Genomic DNA, 19,405 nt, shown 5'->3' on the forward strand with positions numbered 1-19,405 from the left:
ATTATATGATACAATTGTTTATTACATTCTTTACTATACAGTAGCAACTGGATCCAATTGCATCAGGCTACAGCAGGGACTGCAAGTGCCTGCTTGACACCAAGCATCTTGCTAAAAAGTACTGCTACCAAAACATGCATCAGACAAAACATTTCTTCATTAGAAGTATTGCCGGGTTGGAATATCACTGTTCACCTAAATTAGCCTACGTGAGGCCTTGTGGCCATCATGGATAAGTTAGTGTCACATTAGCTGCTCATTGTCTAACCTAAGTAGAGCAGGATTCAGCTATGTGTAATAAACACAACGCTGAACACAATCATCCTGTCTATGTTGGCAGCAGAGCAATGGGCAGGAATCTAGGAAGTGAGAGAACTCTACTTCAGCATGAGTTTGCTCACTTTAAGCCCAATGTGAAAGATTTGGTTTTTATACTTAGCACTTTACTGCCTTGGTTAGACTAACAGTGACTACCACCATTAAGACATCAGTAGACAACCAAAAGTTGCTTTTTTCCCTCAGTTGGGTAACAGTGATTTCACATGCTTATCAGAGCAGCTATAAAAGTGTAAGCACACAATGTATAAGTCCTGAACTACTTATACTTTTATGAATCCTGTTCTCTTTGAAATGCTGCAAACTCCACTCCCACCTCAAGAGCTATGTAAAATATAATGCAAATGAAGAAGAAAGCACCTCCTACAGCCAGTCCCAGCACAGAGTCAGATTAGAGAAGCTCAGAGTTCCTGATAACAAGAAAAAATGTTTCAGCAACTTGCATGCACTACTCTGAGAACTGCATTTTTTTTTAAGTGCCACCACCATAAATCCAAACATGGTAAGAGTGGACAGTCATGCACAAAGCACTTAAGAAAAACAAAACACTGCAAGCACTCAAAAGTGCATGCCAAAAGCTCCTCTGACCATACCCAAGGCATGGAATTCAAGAGTAGTACTGAAGACAACCAAAGGCTGCCTGAGCTCACAGATTTTTATGTTCCCGTGATTACCATGTTGAAACTGCTATGGAAGAAAGATCTACTCGTAAGGGTTACATATTGCTTTAAGGGTTTATTCCTCATCTTTCCATGTTGCTCAGAACTAACAGTCTCTTTTCATCTGCTTCCTCTCCAGAACATTAAAAATAGCATTCACAATAGAGTCATTAAAGTTTTATTTTTCAGTTATAAGAAATTCCTCAGACACTGCCATCCCCAGCTGCTTCCTCTTCCACTAGATCCAATCACTGCCTTTCCTGTTACCTACTTCTGCTAAAAAAAAAAATCCCATTAAATCAAATGTAATACTTGGCAGTAGATACATAACTAGAGAAAAATAACCCTGCAAATAAATAGAAAAGGTACATTGTCTCTCGGCTTCATTAATCCATTCAGCTATTAGCAAAGTCAGTCTTTCATGAACTAAATAGCTTCAAAGAGATTTCAGGCAGTCTACACTAAAAAGTTGTCTGAAAAGCCCCTAGTCATCAAGTAGAATCCCAAACCAGAGAGAGAAGACAGGAATGACATTTCTAAATTGTGAAGGAAATACACTTAATCGCTGTGGTCCACAATAATCATTATACCACTAAGACTGTAAGTATCTGTGCTTCCCCCCCCCCCCCCCCCCAATGATTTCTTTAGCAAACTTCCACATTTCTTTAGCAAAATGCCACAGTCTGTGGAGAACAGAGTACCAGAGAAGAATAAGAAAAACACAGAAGGGGAAAAAACTCAGAAGTAAGTTTGATCCATGAAATATTATAACCCAGCACAGGGCCACAGAAAGAGTTGTAGAAGGACAGTCATTTGAGGTACTTGCCGTATATCACATAAAAGATCATGGCTGTAGAAGAGATAAAGAGCTATGATGGAACAAGAAGCTGCACAACATTTTTTCAAAGCATTACAAAATACTAAGACCACAAAACTAAACCATCTGCGTCTTGAGCCTCCGAAAAGCAGCAGCCAATCACTGCCAGCTAAGTCCTAAAGCAGACACATGGAGCAAAACTATGCAAATGTCCCACAGAAGTACTGAGGTCTATCAGTGGGCTCTTATTGCTCCACTATCTGTACCCTTTGGCATCAGAGGCCTTGTGACTCAAAATGCATGTTAATTATGCTATTTGTTTCATGATTATGATGCTTAGTGACCCCTCCATGTTGTCTGACAGCAATAAAAAGAAAAACATACTTAAAAGATTAATAGAAGCATGAAAAAATCATGGAAGATTGTTAGCTTAACTTCTAACCATACTTCTCATGTAATCTTTATCTTGTATCATGTAATCTAGAATTCAAAGCAGAGGGGCAGAAAGTTGTACCACTGGATTTCTACTTATGAGAGAATTATGATAATTCAAGCCAAGAGGAAAGAAAAAAAAAAAAAAAAAAAAAAAAAACCCCCTTCCTAGGAATCTCTTTCCGAACCCTAGTCCAAGCCTAGCTCTACAGCTCAATCCCAGCACGAGTGGTTGGCAAACAGGCAAAGAAATGCTTTGGCAAGGACCTGTGTTCAAAATCAGATCACAGGCAAGGGACAAATACCCTGCAAGGAAACAGGATAGTTTGATTCAGTAGTGTAAAGGGTTCTGCTGTTCCACTGACTCCTGCAGTCCTGTCTGATAGATGATCTTTCCTCAAAATTCAACCTGATTTATTCCAGAGTGAACACAGTATTCTGATCTTTGTCTAGCTTTCCCTGGTCTCATAACACCATGGCTTCCATTAAGCCATTCATTAACTGTTCTAGTTTGATCAGGAACAGCATGGAAGTAGCCAAAGCTTTTCTTTTGTTTGCTTTTGTTTTAATCTTCCAGTCTATGATAGTTTTACATCTTTCAATGTATGATTTTAAAAAGCATACTAGACTGTTTAGTAACTTATAAACCCCTGTGATGGTATTTAAGCTTTGGATATGGAAAATTCTGAAGCTTGCTGAGATGATTCAGACTGATTTTTTTGGCAAAATTCTTTTTTTTTTTAAACTTTTTCTTTCCCTATCCATCCTATGAAAAGCAAAATTAAAAAAAAGCTTTCCACTTTTAAATCTTTTTCACTTATAAATAGCTTTGCAATTCATGAAACAGAGAGAAACGGAAACTGATGCCGAAAAGAGTTTCAAGAATGATTAAAGGATGAAAAAACTGTGTTGTAAAGAAATTCAAGAGGCCAAATCCATCTAGCTCAACAAAGAAAAAGCTAAAGAATGACTACATCAGTGTTCAAATGAGCTCCAACTTTTTCGGTTTGCTGATAGTTCCAAAAATAACTTCATAAATGCACTTCAAATTGAATTAGACATTATAAACGATTATAAATGGTAAAAGGTCTAAGAACTTTGTTACCATTTACAAAGGTGACAAGGATGGACATAGCTGTAGTGTTACGCAACATAATACAGTTGGCTAGGGCACTCATTCAGGATGCAGGAACATAAGTTCAGCATCTGCTTTGACTCAGAGCAAAGATCTGAGCAAAGGTCTCACTGAGAATTCCTCTTCTGTTTAAGTTATTTTACTTTGTATAAAATATCATTCTTTCTTGTACAACAAATGTGGATTAGGATTGACAACTGTGATGCATACAGATTCCCGCCCTTGTGGAATTGAAAAGTTAGTACTATCCAAAGTGAAATAGATTAACATGACAAGATAACTATTTCAGAGTATTTAGTTCACCATTAGTTAGGGCACTTCTTTCAAATGTGGAAAGTAGGTCAAATACTTTTCAAAAATCGGACTAAGTTTGAACTTTGGTCTCCCAGTTGCCAGCTGAATAGCCTAGCAACTGGATTACAAACAACGTCACTAGTGCCATCATCTTATCAGTTCTGTGAACAGTATGACAAAGAAAAGTGCTGTCTCCAAAATGTGCAAAAACCTGGCATAGATCCAATTCATAAATGGGTTTCTGAAATGCTGGTGTTACATGATCACATGTATAAGTGTTATTGGGAGAATACAAGCCTTTATAATCTAATCTGCATATTTTTAATTTTGCAGATCATTTCTTTAGTAATGTCTTCCTTTGACAAATGCAAGGTAGTTCCGCTTAGTTTAAAACACAGTGAAACTTGTACATCTGACTAAGAAAGGATGTACTCATACAATTTCTACATCCCAACTGATAGGCAATCAGTTGACACACTTAACTTGAGATGCTGAACATTAAAGTAAGGCAAATTATCCCATTTATAATAGAATTACTCACTGCTTTCCGAAGTCCTTTTTGAAAGCACTGAAGCAGCTCACTCCTTTTAAAGCTTTCACTGAAAGTCAGTTTATGAAAATAACCCTTATACAGCATTGTCATCATAGTTTGGCCTCAAAGATCCTTAACACGTATGCTCTGGTATGTTCAGGGTCACTTCTCGTTGATATTATTTTAACGTCTTCCTTCAAAGATGCCAACTGTCAGCATATTGAATTAAAACATTAGCCCAATCAGGATTAGCTGCATTTCTTAGAAAATACAAATGCTTCGTTGTGTTTCTATTCTAGCCTATGTAAGCACAGTATTTCAGCATTGAACTCAGGAAGGCTCAAACAGAACACTTCAACTACTCCGTTAATCTTCTTTTCACATGGTTTCCTGTGAAAAAATGAAATTGCTTTTCCCTATTGCTGCAGTTTAACATTTAAATCACTATAAAACTCATTTAACAGCCTTCAGATCATATCTTTTGGATCATCTTTGAAACTCTACAACAAATTCTGATCCCTTAAATTGAGTCAGGAAGCCAAACACTGTGAATTTTAAAGATTTAAGTTACAAAGGAACAAGGCAAACTAAAGACATCTAAGCCAAAGCAACATAGTTTGGGTATGAAAGATACTGGCAGAAAGTATAAGCAACCATTTCAGAAATTGACCAAAAGTGCTCAAATTTCCATGTATGCTATCAAGCAAGTTAGACTTCTTTTGCAATAGCATTTCTAAAAATATGAAGGATTAAAATCACATTTTTAAAGATTTAAAATGACAGTTTATTATGTAAAAAACTTACAATGATGTTCTATCTTTTTTTGATTTGCAAATGTCTTAAAATACTGAACACAGGACAAATAATCACATCTTTGTGTTCACATAGCTTTGCCACAATAAAGTCATTGACTTTAACTCGGATATGCTTTTTCTGATTATTGCTCTTTAGTTTTATATTCTAAATTATAAAATAAAAAACGGAAGTTATCAACTCAAATCTCCCAATGAATAGAAATTTAACCTTTGGCAATTTCCACAAAGTCAACACTATTCTACTGCAAAATTATCTTGTTTTGATCACAAAGCCCATGACAGAAGTTAGACAAACAATTTCCTGTTTTGATTCCATAAATCAAACTTGAATAGCTGTATTTTTTTTTTTTTTAAATCTACAAAAAAATATCCTGGCATACAGGACAAGTATTAGCTTTTATCAATCAAAACTATGAAGCACAATTCTCAGAATGACTTAGTTTTGTGTGTTTTCTGAAACAAATTTTTGTTTTCTTAATTTATAACGCAGTTGAGGAAATTGCTATGTTGAAATAGAGAAACTGTCAAAATTTGTAACTGCACATCAGCTTCCCCCATCGCCCCCTCCCCGCCAGAGTAAGACACTATGATTTCTGAACAAAGCCATTATCACCTTTGAGTATGTGTGCAAAGCAGATGGATTATTCCTTTGTTTGACTGGGTAACTGCTACTTTCTTGGCAAGCAGCCAAACCGTTCTGGTACCAGTTGTTTGAAATGCATGTGCCACTCAACCATTTGTACTTTAGAGTCTCAAAGTGCATTCTGATTCTGTAGAAATGTGTAGACATTTGTTTGTAACAGGTATCTGAGCCGTGCTCTGTGTCACAGCATAAGGACTTCTCATCAGGCTACATCATTCTGGAAACTATATAAGATCTCAGTAAACATATCTGTGCTCAAAAAATTCACCTGCTCAGGTTCCTGATTTCCTAGACTTTTGTTCATGCTTTCCAATAAACATATACATGGAGTTTTAAGTACCCATATTTATTCTCTGATCAGTCTCCATATTCATGTATTAGTGATAAAGATATCTGAACGTTCTTGATGTGCAAGGAGACTTAAAGATTATCATATTCAGCAGGATTCAGGGCACCCATTCCTTAGATCTCTACACATTAGCACAACACATGTTGGGGAATGCACACATGCAACACCTCCTCCCAGACTTTTTTGTTAGAGGAGGGACAGACAGAAAAGGAGGGAGAATAAAGAAGTTATCTGGAAACAGCTAGTTCTATAAAGCTGCATTAATTTCACTAACGAAGTATTTGGTTCTAACCATCTATCCTTTGTTCCACTGTAATTAAGAACAGGGTCAAATTTTGCATAGTACAATCTGATAAGTGCATGCATGTATGCATGCATACATATATCTTGCTTCTATAACAGCTGCTCTGAAATTCCTCAGAATTGATCACACTATGGAGGGGCTGGGGGGTTCTACACCGCAGGCTGAACAGCTTCCCTTCCTTACATCTGTAATGGAATACGACTAAAACTGGTATATCATTACATTATAACACATAGATCTCAACTCACTGAATACACATTAAAAACAACCTGACTTATGCCCAAGTCCAAGCAGAGTATCACCAAAACAAAACTGCTCAATAATCCTGGTCTCTGCTATGTCCAAAACACTCATAAAACTTCCCCACTATCGCCACCACCAAAAAAACAACCACATGCAGAACCAATCAACCAGAAAGGCCTTATGTGGAACCATGCCCAACTTTGAAGAGCACTGCTCCAAATATACTAGGGACAAAAGCCTGATAGATGCATTTTGGCCCACTCATTTTCAAATGCACTGCATTTTCCTGACTCAGGTACACATCTGATTAAAATTCTGTTCCCAGCTTCCTCTCACATCAAGGCAGCTTCTTAGAAAATATTCTTGAGGCACAGTGCAGGAAACAGTTTTCTTGCACCTATGCAATTGAAATTTAACATTGCTACCTAACCTTCAGAGCCACAAAACAGAGCTTTTGCAAAAAGTACAGGTACCACCTCATATAGCTAATAACTTGTAATTAGGGCACTCAGCAGAATATGTGCCCCTCAAATCTCAGGTTCTTCATTCACCAATCTCATCTACCTGGTGAACACACTATTTTACAGGCTATGAACTATTCAGGGATGAGCTGCCATCAATCCCTTGTTGCACCTGCTACACGTTTTCAAAATAAAGTAGTCAAGGACTTGGAAGTTTACAATCCCAGTGTTACTCTTTGACCCACAGGCTATTCAGTTATTAACATGAGGCAAAATAACTTCAAGAGACATCCATACAGCAGAATAGTCAGTATCTCAGTCAGGTTTCTTACTTCACTGGATTTGGAACAAAAATGTTAGTTTAGTTAGTTTTCCATTTCCACATGCATACTAGCTACCAGGCTGTTCAGCATGCTACAGTTTGGTATCTTCCCCCCTACCCTCAAAGGTTTTAAGTAGATCAACATTTAAGAGATCAACTTTTTGATCACGGCAAGATTTTTAGAGTTGTACATCAGTTCTATTCATCAGACTATTTTAAGTATGACTTATGAATTAATTTCCATCAACAACTTCATTTTGAGAAGCTTAGAACAGCTATCAATGATATATTTGACCTTTAATATTTGAATAGGAACAATTTTCATATAGGCCATTTTATAAGCCTACACAATGCACCAGTACAGAGCACCTATAAAGGAACGTATTGTCTGTCAACTCACCAAGTCAGAAAAAACATGTTCATCTTCCTGGACTCACAAGCAAAAATATCTCACAATATTGTCTGTAGTAAATAAGATGTATACTTCAGAAGACATCAGTTACAAAATTGCAAAAATTCTCAAATTTAAGATTTTAGAAACAGTGATAAAGGAAAAAAAATAGGAATTAATCAGTAATGATCTATTTATGCTCATTTTTATTTTACTCTTTCTTGCATAAAGCTTGTGAATTTACTCTTGACTTTGTATCTTCTCATTCTTACTAGTTATATTCACAGGATGGATGCAGAAAGATTTCCATCAGCAAGTTTAACAAAAAACATTTCTTTCAAGCAAGGCATGAAGAGTTTAGATTTATTTACTTTAGTAATTTGATTAATTCCAATTTTTTTACATTAAGTTTTACATTAAGTACAAAATCCAGCTCAAATGTGGATGTAAATACAGTTGCCACAAAGTATTTCAATGAGGTTAAAAATCAGTTACATATCCAGAACTGTAAAAGCACAATTAAAAGCAGCCCAGGATATAGAGACTGTTTACCATAACTGCTAAAAAAACAAAACAAAACAAAAAAAAACCTCATAGTGTGTGAATATATTCAATAACCTCTAGCAATAAATTAATAGCTCCTTTCTAATCTTTCATTTGAAAAGCATTTAGCAATTCTATATCTAACAATGGAAGCATCAAAGAATGAAGAGTACAAGTAAAATTTACTCAAGCTGAAGCCTAAATGAAACATATACACAATTAAAAATTAAGTAAAAGAACAATGATTGAGATATTTTGGTTGAACATTTCTAAGAAGATATATGCTAAGATAATATGCAAAAATATCAACAGATTCAAAGACTTTTTTCTTTCTTGAACAACTTAGGGTGTACAGTAGCTGCCTGATATAGTCTAACAATTATAGAAAAATCATATTTCAAAGTTTGGTACATTTAAATATTCTGGATGACAAAATACATTGAAGACAACCATCCATGAACTTATTTACAAATAGAAGCTTATTCTTTTTAAGATAGGTATAAAAATCAGTTCTGGCACTAATCATAAGGCAATGCATGATGACACTAAGACAGCAAGTCACAAAGAAAGCATAACCAGAAATAAAAATAGTATTTTTTAAACTAACTCTCTTTAAAGAAAGTGTTAGAGTTTAAATATCAGTAGAGGGGTAAAGAACATCTACAAGTCACTAAGTCATCCTGTTCTAAATACTGAGACCACTGTGCCATGTCTCATGGGAGGTCCTAATTTCCTATCATTATCAAACTAGTTTTATTACCAGAAAATAGCAAAGAGTTTAAGGAGAACCTGATTTTACTTCTCAAGTAAGCAGAAAAACCTCCTTTTACTCTGTAGTCCAACCTTTGTTAATGGTCAATAAAAAAATCAAAAGGTAACTTGTCCATTCACTCCAGTGAGTAAAGACCACAGATTTAGACTTTATCATTACTGTATGTGTGTGTTTTAACAACTTCCTTTTTGCATTTCCATCAACTTCAACAATCAATGAACCTTAAATTCAATTTCTCAGTGTTGCCACATTTGCACTGCAAAGACTGCAAGCCCAAGTTTCATAAGCTGTGCCACATTTGCACTGCAAAGACTGCAAGCCCAAGTTTCATAAGCTGTGGATTTCAATTAAATTTTAAAAATAATTTTTGTATTTATCTTAAATTTATAAAAAGATTTTTTCAAAACTTAAGGCAAAAAAACAAGTTTTATTGATTATGTCTCTTTAAATCTGAGCAGGTGTAGGGAGCTGTTTAAATATCAAAAAACTAACACCATATACAATATTACCAAAAGTAAAGAATAAGGCAGCATGCACCCTTCTGATGAAAAGAAAATTTAATTTTACAAGATGTTTAAATAATCCAAAGGCAAAAAGTGTCCATCCCCTCTAAGAGCATTTTAATAAAACATGGAAATTTTAGAGGACATCAAGTTACTAAAATATTCTGTTCAATGTTTATACAAATACATTACTACAATTATAAGAATACATACAGTCAAAAGACATCTCAAAGTTACCCAATTACTTAAATTTACAAGACAAACATAAATAAAGCTGTTAAAACAGGCAAGTACAGTACTGGTTTATCATTCAACACAACATATTTTGTATTTCTTTCACCTTGAAACCAATCAGATTAGAATTATGTGAAGTCATTCTTCAAACCTAAAAATAAAATAAAGAGAATTAAGTATATCTATGTAAGTTTTACACTACATAGGCATATTCCAAATGCCAAAGTCCTGTTTTTCAGGCATTTAATTTACCATTTAACAAATTTTTGTTTGCTCTTAGAAGAGGCCACAGTCTTTAAGGTTATTTTTTATAATGACATCAGTTACAGCATCAAAAACGAATTGCACATTCTTTGTATCTGTGGCACATGTGAAATGAGTGTAGATTTCCTTTGTGTCTTTTCTCTTGTTCAGATCTTCAAACTGGCATTGAATGTAAGCAGCTGCTTCTTCATAAGTATTTGATCCTAGAAGGAAAAAATTGCTCAATAAGCAGATTTCAAACTGAGAAAGAACAAGATGCGTATTATCTCTCTGAAGGAAGCAATCCTTTCAAAATAGCTAACCTAAACATGAAGAGCAGGATGTTGATTTAAGTAATTTCACAGATACTGTTTTAAGATACCATAAGTAATTCTCGAGGGAAACATTTTGGACACATTTTTAATATTAAAAACTAAGGAGTCAATTCAACTGCAGCATCAGGAGTCTTTCCATTTACTTTAGTGGCAGACTGAGCAAGTCACTAATGAACCATCGCTCTTCCCCAGTCTAGGGTATTTTGGCTACTTCACTCAAGTTATTCACATTTACTTTTCCTGTTTTAACAGGTTTTGATGCTACCTCCGTCCCCATTCCATTAGATACTTTTGGCATATGTATTTCTTCCAAGTTTTTTTTTTATATCCAGCTTACTACCTTGTGTAGAGTGAAACGATGTAAATTTATAATGAAAATTGCACATAAAAAGGCCAAAATATGCTAAATAAAACCTCTTCATATGTATTTACTGAAAAACCAAGCTCCTTCTAACCTGTTTGTACATTCCCCCAGTAAACTCTTGTGTACCATCAGGGACTGCTACTAGTAAGAAAAAAAAATCCAACTTATATCTAAGTACAAAAAATTATGAAGAACACAGAATAAAGAATGAGCTTAAGCAGATTAAACTGAAAAGAATAACTCCAGTAACATATAAATGCTATCAGTGGACCAACATTATTCCATCTGACTTTAGCAAAGACGATTCCGACTTTAGCACTATTTTACTTGTGATTCATTAAAAAAGAAATCTTTAACTTTACTTCATTTAAATATTTTAGATACTTCATATTAAGTTCTCCTACCCACACTTTCACAGTAATAATTTGTAAACATCTGGCAGAAAAACCTTTGGAGAGGCTATGTTTTCAATAATTTTCCCCTCTTCATGAGTTTTGTTGTTTTTTTTTTTTTCCTCCTTTAACTTAAGTCAAGTTAACTGTATTTGTGGAATGTTTTAGAATTAGTCATTGCTTTCCATGCTATTAATGCCTGTAAGTTAGATGTAAATACTTTTTAGCATAACCATTTGTAGCATACAGTAGGAAGTTATAATCCTAAGTCATCTTCATTGTATTTATATTTGGTTTCAAACTACTTTATGTGAGCAAGGGCAGAATTCAAGCCATATTACAACATAACCAGAGTAAGAACTACCATGTTTTTATGCTTAAGTACTTCTGCTTCCATATCAGCTCTCAGTGAAAAAGCTAAAAAGAAATGTTTTCTCCTAACTTTATACACAGCTTATGTTCCTCCTGATTTGCGCATCAAAAATAAGGTTATTTAGCTGAAAGCTACTTGACTTTTTTTCCCCTCCATACCTGCATATTCAGGGTAGCAAATAGTGAGAGGACTCCTTTTGATTTTTTCTTCAAAGAGATCTTTCTTGTTTAGGAAGAGAATAATAGAAGTGTCTGTGAACCATTTATTGTTGCAGATACTGTCAAACAATTTCATGCTCTCGTGCATCCGATTCTGTAATTGGAAAAAGACACATTATTGTATTTTATCAGACTTCAGTAATAAAATTAGATACGTATTTTTGATATGGAAGTTACAAGTGAAGCAGATAAGTTACAAAACTAAGTGCCTAGCATCTGGAATCAAATTTTATCACAGAAATACAGAGACACCAAGATCATCACAACGAACTGCCTTAAAGTAACACTTTCATGAGAAGTGCTTGAACAACTGCTCATTTATTTTTGTTCTCACTTCTAAGCTTAAGCTGATGTTTAATATTTTACTAATTTTTGTTGGTTTGCAATTATGATGATATTCTAGCAGAGTTACTGTGTAACCTCAAATTTATATTATACTGATTAGTTCTGAAAGTTGAAAAATAAATTTGGTACCTACTCCAGATTCCAGCATAAAAAAAAAGTTCTACGGATCTAGAGAATCAAGTGAGCAGTTTTTTCTTTTATCCTATTTTTTTTAAAAACTCTGTAGAAAATATACCCAGCATAACTACTTTGGCCAGGCTTCCATCCATTTAAGTAGCAGGACACCAGCTATGACCCACCTCAACTAAATCTGACTCTAAAGTCTCCATCCACCCCCCTACCACACACATGCATACACACACTTCTTTCTTCCCTATATTTTATGGGAAGTTGCAGAACATGAGGAATATTACAGAAGCCTCTTAATGATTTACAGACAATAAACAAGCATCACTTTAGAAAACTGAGACAATAAAGAGTTGTTAGTCTGTGCACACTTATGGGAGGAGTTACATCTCAAAAAAAGAGAAAGGAGTGAAGGAGTCAAACTGTTCCTGCTCAGAACATCAAGAAGTATTTTTTGATACTCAAAATCATGAACTATTACCATTTCTCTGAGGTCTGGTACACCACAAAAACACAGACTTGAGGGAACAATACTCTCTAAAAAAGGTATTCAGCTTTCCTTTCAAACTCGCTTAGTTTCTATCCCACAACTATTCCTTTCTTCAAAATTAAGGTACTTGCCATTTCCTCATCTTCAGCCAAGACCAAGTCATAATCACTTAATGCCACACAAAAAATAATTGCTGTAACACCCTCAAAACAATGAATCCACTTCTTCCGCTCTGATCTTTGACCTCCAACATCAAACATCCTGCAAAAAAGAAAAACAAAGTATGGAATGAACATTGGAACTTCTAGCGTTCTGAATGTTAGCGAATAAAATCTGAAACTGACGGTTCTATAAGTCTGATCAATAAGATTTGAAGAAAAAGGGCATAAAAATTGTAACATCACAATTTGTAATACCTCGGTATGAAAAACAATTTTAATAAAACCTTAAAAATCTTCCTATGCAACATTTTACAAGAAGTGAGAAAAAGTGAGAAGAATGCTAAATCAATCTGATTGTTTCTTGTAGATTATAATTAACTTCTTTCAAGAAATATAGCACAAAGTATTTGGAAAAAAAATACACAGGATTAGCTTTACTAAATGTAAATTAGATCAAAGCTTTTTTTTACATTTTTGCCTAAATGCATAAAAAGTCTAAAATAATGAAAGGTATTGATCAACAATGTAAGCTTCTTTAAATCTAAAAGCAGAGTTGTCTCCAGTTTAGTACCTGCAAAAATGCTTATACTAAAGAAATCAGACAAATGTAACACTATTACTGTCATCTTAGTATTTTGAGCTTAATATATTAAAAAAAGATCTAACTTTCAGTTTTTGGCATTTAACCTGCAGTCTATAAATGCTGGTGACTTTCGGCTCATATACCTCTACTAAAACAAAGTGTAGTTTCATCTACTTTTCAGCTAATCCTGTTTCAGGGATGCTAAAAAATTCTTTTCAAAATTCTCTTAAAAGAAAAGAAATAAACAAAAATATTTTGGGGGGAAATGCCATTGGTGGGAACAATGATCTATAAAGGTGAGCATCTCTTCGTTCTTTTGAATTCTTAGCTTAGTAGACATGGACGAATTGAAAAAGACCACATTCCAGAAATTAACAGCTGAGAATCAATAAGCTAACCACGTATAAACAGATTTGTTTTTCTTTGCTAAATGTGTTAATAGCTATTTCACAACTACTCTGGGCTATAGCAACTCTGAAAGACTTTCACTAGACACCATTATGAAGTCTTCTGCTAGTCAGATAGCATCCCGCATATAATGAACCGTGAGCCATGAAAAACAGGAGACAAACACTGGTATCCTGAAATTAAGAGATACATACATAGTCGAATCTTCTCAGCAAGACAGAAGACAGATTCTTCCCACCTGTTTCTTCCCTATCACAGAAGTCTGCTATCTCAAATTCTGGTGGTCATTTATGGCTTTAAGACAACGCAACAAGGTCACCATGCAACATCGCCTATTATTTTTCTTTCATATTCTACCATGCAAAAATTGAAATTTTCCTCCTGGTTACAAGGAAACACAATTACTCCTTTTAAAAAGGGGTCTGACTTTTGTCTTTAGGGGTTTTCAAAATCAACGTTAACTTCTTTTCATGTTACCAACAAGAGAAGCTTAGAATTCACTAGGCATAAAAGTGTTCAAATAGCAGGGAAAGAGAGGGGAAGAACAAAGGATGGACCAGTTCCTACATCTCCATCCAGTTTGCTGTAAGCAGCAGAAAGACCAACATCTATCATTACCCTTAATTGGGTAAAAATGTCCCAGCTGTACAGGAAGGGGTCTCCAGACTGGAACGGCAATTGTTAAGCTACATAGCAACTTACGATGTTTTACTTTTAGTTGTAATTCTTGTAAAGATTTTCTAGCTTGGCCTGAAATCATTCAGGGTTGTATTAGCACTGAGGATACCATATTAAAGTCTTTTGTAAACAATATGACATGCAGGGCTGAACAACAAATCTGTTTCTTCATAGAATATAACAATGCATGACAGGGAAACTGACTGACAAATCAACCAAGAAAAATCACTATTTGTATCCTTTTGTGGACACCAGCTTTTAAGGACCATGAGAACTTAAAGCTTTATACTGATGGCAGTACTGTAATATCAATCTGTGTGGATCTCAATGAGTTCAGTACTGGTCAACTGTACAAACAGCATCAGATCCTGATCCTATTGGTGCTGTTATGGTATCAGAAGGTCCTTGTAACAACCACAGTTCTGGCTTGTTTAGACTATATGGCCAGCACATATTCCGGAAGGGGAGGGAAAAGGCAGAAGACTGAAGACTTTTAGAACAGAAAATTAGTATCTTTTCCAGTTATATACACAGATGCTGATTTTAGTCAGAAATCTTTGCGTCAGTTCAGAATAGCCTCTCTGCCAGTGGTGTATTTCACCAGTGTCAGCTGTCTTTTTTGGCTTATCTTTCTAATACTGTATGTAACAAATTCCCAGTTCTTTATGCAAACTATGTTTTACACTCATCTTTGAGATTGTTTATATGATAAAATACAGCACTGGGTGAAGTTTTTGGCACCAGAGTTTCACAGTGAACATCTCAACAGAAACAAGATGGATTGTTTTACGTAATGAAGCTTCATCTACATAGCTCAGGGAAAGAAGAGCATACTGAAAAACTATTTAGCACACAAAGTTCTTCAAAAAAAGATAAGGCTGTAAGTATCTTTCAGAATAATTAGCCATTCTGAACAAAGAGGTCTCATCGGTTCATATACTTTGAATCTGCTCTGTAGAAGTCATATTGAGGCCTGTTAGGTCACAGTCCCAGCAAGCTAAAACATTCATAGAAGCTATTTAATCTACAGATAACTTTCAGGAAGTTCTGAAAAAAATGAGAGGCTTGGATACTTTACAGATTCCACCTCCCAATATGGGAAGGTTAAGGGCAAGCTCATTTCTTAGGCACTTGCCTCAGGTGGCAAAATTCATAGTACAAACCATGCATAGGTTTGGCTACTCAAAAGAATCATGATTTTGCTCATGTAATACAAGTCAAAGTTCACAGTAGATTCAACAACAAAGAAATACAAGGCAGTGCTGAAAGAGCAGGTGTTCATAAAAGCTGAACCTACCTTCCTTATCTAAAAACCCAAGGTATTAGAGAAATGATTTAATGATTTTTCTATTTCCCTTACTTAAAGAAAGCAAACCTTTTTCGGTGAGATTACAAAGTGACTATGCCACATTAAGACAAATTATTTCACTGAAACTGAAGCAAATGTAAAGCATTAGAGACACTTTTCTAGTCATCATCCTAGTAAGCATGTTACTTAGCTATTTTTATATGACACAGGTGGCTTTCTGAGTGGATCATCTGGAAGAGTGCACATTTAAGGACTCATGTAAGGTATTTCATTAACACATTCTGATTTTGCAAGATAGTGTTGCCAAATTTGCCACGTTCTGCCTTTTTCAGATTATTTAAGCAAAGAAAATGATTCCAGTATCCATACAGAATGCGATATGGACACCAAGTATTTGCTATGGTTGCTTCTGCTTCTTTAAGGTTATGCACAAAGTTTGTTCACTCCAAGCTTGCAAAGGACAGCTTTTGACAAATATTTCTGAGGTAGAGTGGGCAGTTACCAAAAGACAGATACATATCTGGGAAGTCTGAGAAATTCAATCTTGCACACTTTTTTTAAACTGACATGTATCTCTGATTATGCTCGGTTCCTGTTTTCCCTGGGCTGTAATCAACAAAAAAAAAAAAGGGGGGGGGGGACATCAAGAGAAACGTCCTTTGCTACTAGCTACCCCTACTACCCCCCCACAATCTAGATGACATTAGTTTGATAACGGGGCTTACATACTAGGAGTTATTTGCTATTTATACAACCTCATGTTAAAAACAAAATACAAACCTATTTATATAAGATGTTAGTGTACAACTTGACTGGATAAGTTTCATTGGAAGAAATTCAATTGAAGTTATTTTTAGGAATGTTAAAATGTTCCAAGTTGCTAGATTTGTATTTTAAAAGATAGTAAAATAAGTAGAGAAGGAAACAAAAAAATTTAAAGGAAAAAAATAAAAATCGTCCAAAACATTGTGGATGAGGTCTTTTGCTTGGATATGCTATCACACAAGTGACAATGCTCATTCTTATTGCCCATTTAAAGTGTTCTGTAGGGGAATAATGCATACTTAAAAACATTTTAGAGATTATTTCTGTTAGAATTAAAAACTGGAAAACTTACTCCTTAGCATTTTAGAATTTTGTACCAAAACCAAAATTTCACAATGGAATTTGTTAAATTAGCAGAAAAATATTTCTATAAAGTGAGACATTCTTTGAAGACAGAAGTAATAAATATTCAGGAAGTCTTGACTTCTGAAATAGTTTACAGAAACAGTATGAAAATAACTTGCTACTTGCCATTTTAAATTGATTCAGTTATCAAAAATATGCTAAGCACTTTATAGAGAAGGCAGAAATGTTGCCCAATCTCAGAGAGCTCCTAATCTAAAAATAAACATAGCAAAACAGAAGAGGATAATGAAAAAACTTAGACTACAGAACACAGCATATCTAGTCATGTTATTTATGTTCACCCATCTTGACACAATCAAGCCTTTTATGCCTTTAGTTCATGCAAAAAATTATTTCAATATTAGGTTAAGCGTATACCTGTTCAAGCTCTGTCAATAACCCCTTAAGCCTACCTCCTAAGACACATAAAACTTCACCACCGCCATACAGCTGCTAAGCCTTCCAAAGACCTGTCTTGAGGTCATACATTTTAAAGAAATGTAATCCTATGGGCAGTAATTTCCCTATAGTCTCTTAAATAATCAGTATAGACTGGAAGAAGATAACTGGATACAAATTCATTGAGAGTATAAAAGATTTTAATCCATTTACAAAAGCAAACTGGACAAGAAACATCAGAATAGAAGTGAGAAAACTGACAGCTCCTCAGAATACCTAAGGGCTTCTGGTAAAAGCTATAACTAAGGATTAATCCCCCATAATCCAAAAGGCCATCGTTATAGCAGAGGTCAGGAATTAATTTCCATCATATTTAAAGATATTTTGAAGTCTATTTGAAAAAACTCTCAAGGTTTCGTTAAGACGTTTCTTTAGATATACAAGAGACTAACGTAGGACCATTCTTTTCCATCTACTTTTCCTGCTAATATTTTATGGTTGAATAAAAATCCTGTACACTTAAAACTCCCTAAAGCAAGGAAACAAAATTGAGTGTATTACCATACCAAAAATATATCATTTTCATAGTACTGATGGTCCTGCAGTCACTATTAGTTACAGCAATCACCATGCATTTACATGAAAATAATTATTTCTCATGAAGATGCTCAAATATATTGCACAGACATGCTGACAACAACCTCCGCCCAACCTAAATGAAAGTGCAATGTTCTGAGTTTTACTGAGTTTAATATTTAATGACATAAATTAGAAAATTCTGTGATGTAACTTACAGGTAATACATATTTACATAAAGCTTCCAAAGGAAAGCATTTATTACTTAGTATCTGAATATTTAAATATACTGAGTTATTTACAAGAGTTCCCATGACCCCCACATCCCTTCAAAAATGAAGAAATCGAAGCCAAATATTAAGAAATATTCCAGGAAAAAAAAACTAATCAAAGCCGTGGTTAGCAAATTTGATGAGTTGCATAATTAACAGTCCATCTTTAGAACTTTACGGAAGCCATAACAGACAGGTGAACATGCATCATGATTTACGTACTTAAAATGAAGATCTTTGAAAGTAAAATGAGTTTCCACTATTCCTGTAGTTTTCACTCTAGTCCTGAGAACATCCTGTTGAGTTGGAATGTAGCTGGTTTGTGCTATCCTGTCCAAGTCATTCAAGTAACTAAAAAGGTAAAAAGAAATACTGCTTTCAGTTATTCATAGAACAGTAACCAGATAATACAAATTTAGAGAAATCCTAGGTCCATTCATTATTGTGCTTGTTTTTATAAAAGCCTTTTTTGTCTAAGACAAAAAAAGGCAAGCCATGCACGTTAAAAGATTATTTGCCTATTTAAAAAAAAAAAAAAAAAAAAAGAGAGACATGGATATTTTATCCTAGAAAACACAGAAAACTTAAGCAATTGACTGCACTGCAAAGAATTCTTCTTTCAAAAATCACAAAATGGAAACATGATTCTATGTTTACTCATGTTATTTACATCAACTAAAAGAACATCTTTGTATCCTTCTATTGATCCCCAACTTGCTTTTTTGAAAGCCAAAATTACACTGGAATTGAAATTGGAAATAAATCTGACAAGAACAATCCAGTGTTTTGGGCAGAACTAATACAGATGATGCTTAATACATGACTAGTAACTTTCTATTCAGAATTTCTAATTGCCCACTTTTTTTTTTAAATGTAAATTTTAATTTCCAAAACTTTTGTGATTCAGGCCAAGAAGCCTAGCATTTCCAAATACATGCAAGTTTTATTTGGCCTTTTTTATAGTGAAAAAGAAAGACAACATGTTTTTTTCTTTCAGTGTAGCCAGAAGTTGGCACCTTTAAGGATACAATCACATACGTTTAGAGAACCAGTTTTCTTACGGAATTGGGAGGTATCTAAAACAGGACAACAAAACAGAACAGAGGAGGTTACCAGAGAAAGGCAAGTGATCCTCAAAATGATGTCCCACGTACCCCTTAATGAATCGTATTTAAATA

The 19,405-nt window shown here is 34.6% G+C and overlaps 1 protein-coding gene across 4 annotated transcripts in view; it reads right to left on the reverse strand.

The window, feature by feature from the left end:
* Window positions 1-8,082: 8,082 nt before the first annotated feature.
* Window positions 8,083-19,405, reverse strand: part of GNAI1 (G protein subunit alpha i1) — a 36,321-nt gene continuing 24,998 nt past the window's right edge. For 3 of the 4 annotated variants that reach the window (XM_064505098.1, XM_026095029.2, XM_064505087.1), the window contains 4 exons: window positions 18,450-18,578; window positions 12,803-12,932; window positions 11,651-11,804; window positions 8,083-10,252 (listed from right to left, as the gene is read on the reverse strand). In XM_064505098.1, the coding sequence (XP_064361168.1) occupies window positions 10,062-10,252; window positions 11,651-11,804; window positions 12,803-12,932; window positions 18,450-18,578 (604 nt within the window). In that variant the 3' untranslated portion in view covers window positions 8,083-10,061. The remainder of the gene's footprint in view (window positions 10,253-11,650; window positions 11,805-12,802; window positions 12,933-18,449; window positions 18,579-19,405) is intronic. The other variant, XM_026095030.2, reaches the window with a different exon arrangement.

This window comes from Dromaius novaehollandiae, chromosome 1 (genome assembly GCF_036370855.1).
Source record: "Dromaius novaehollandiae isolate bDroNov1 chromosome 1, bDroNov1.hap1, whole genome shotgun sequence".
NCBI classification, from domain to species: Eukaryota; Metazoa; Chordata; class Aves; order Casuariiformes; family Dromaiidae; genus Dromaius; species Dromaius novaehollandiae.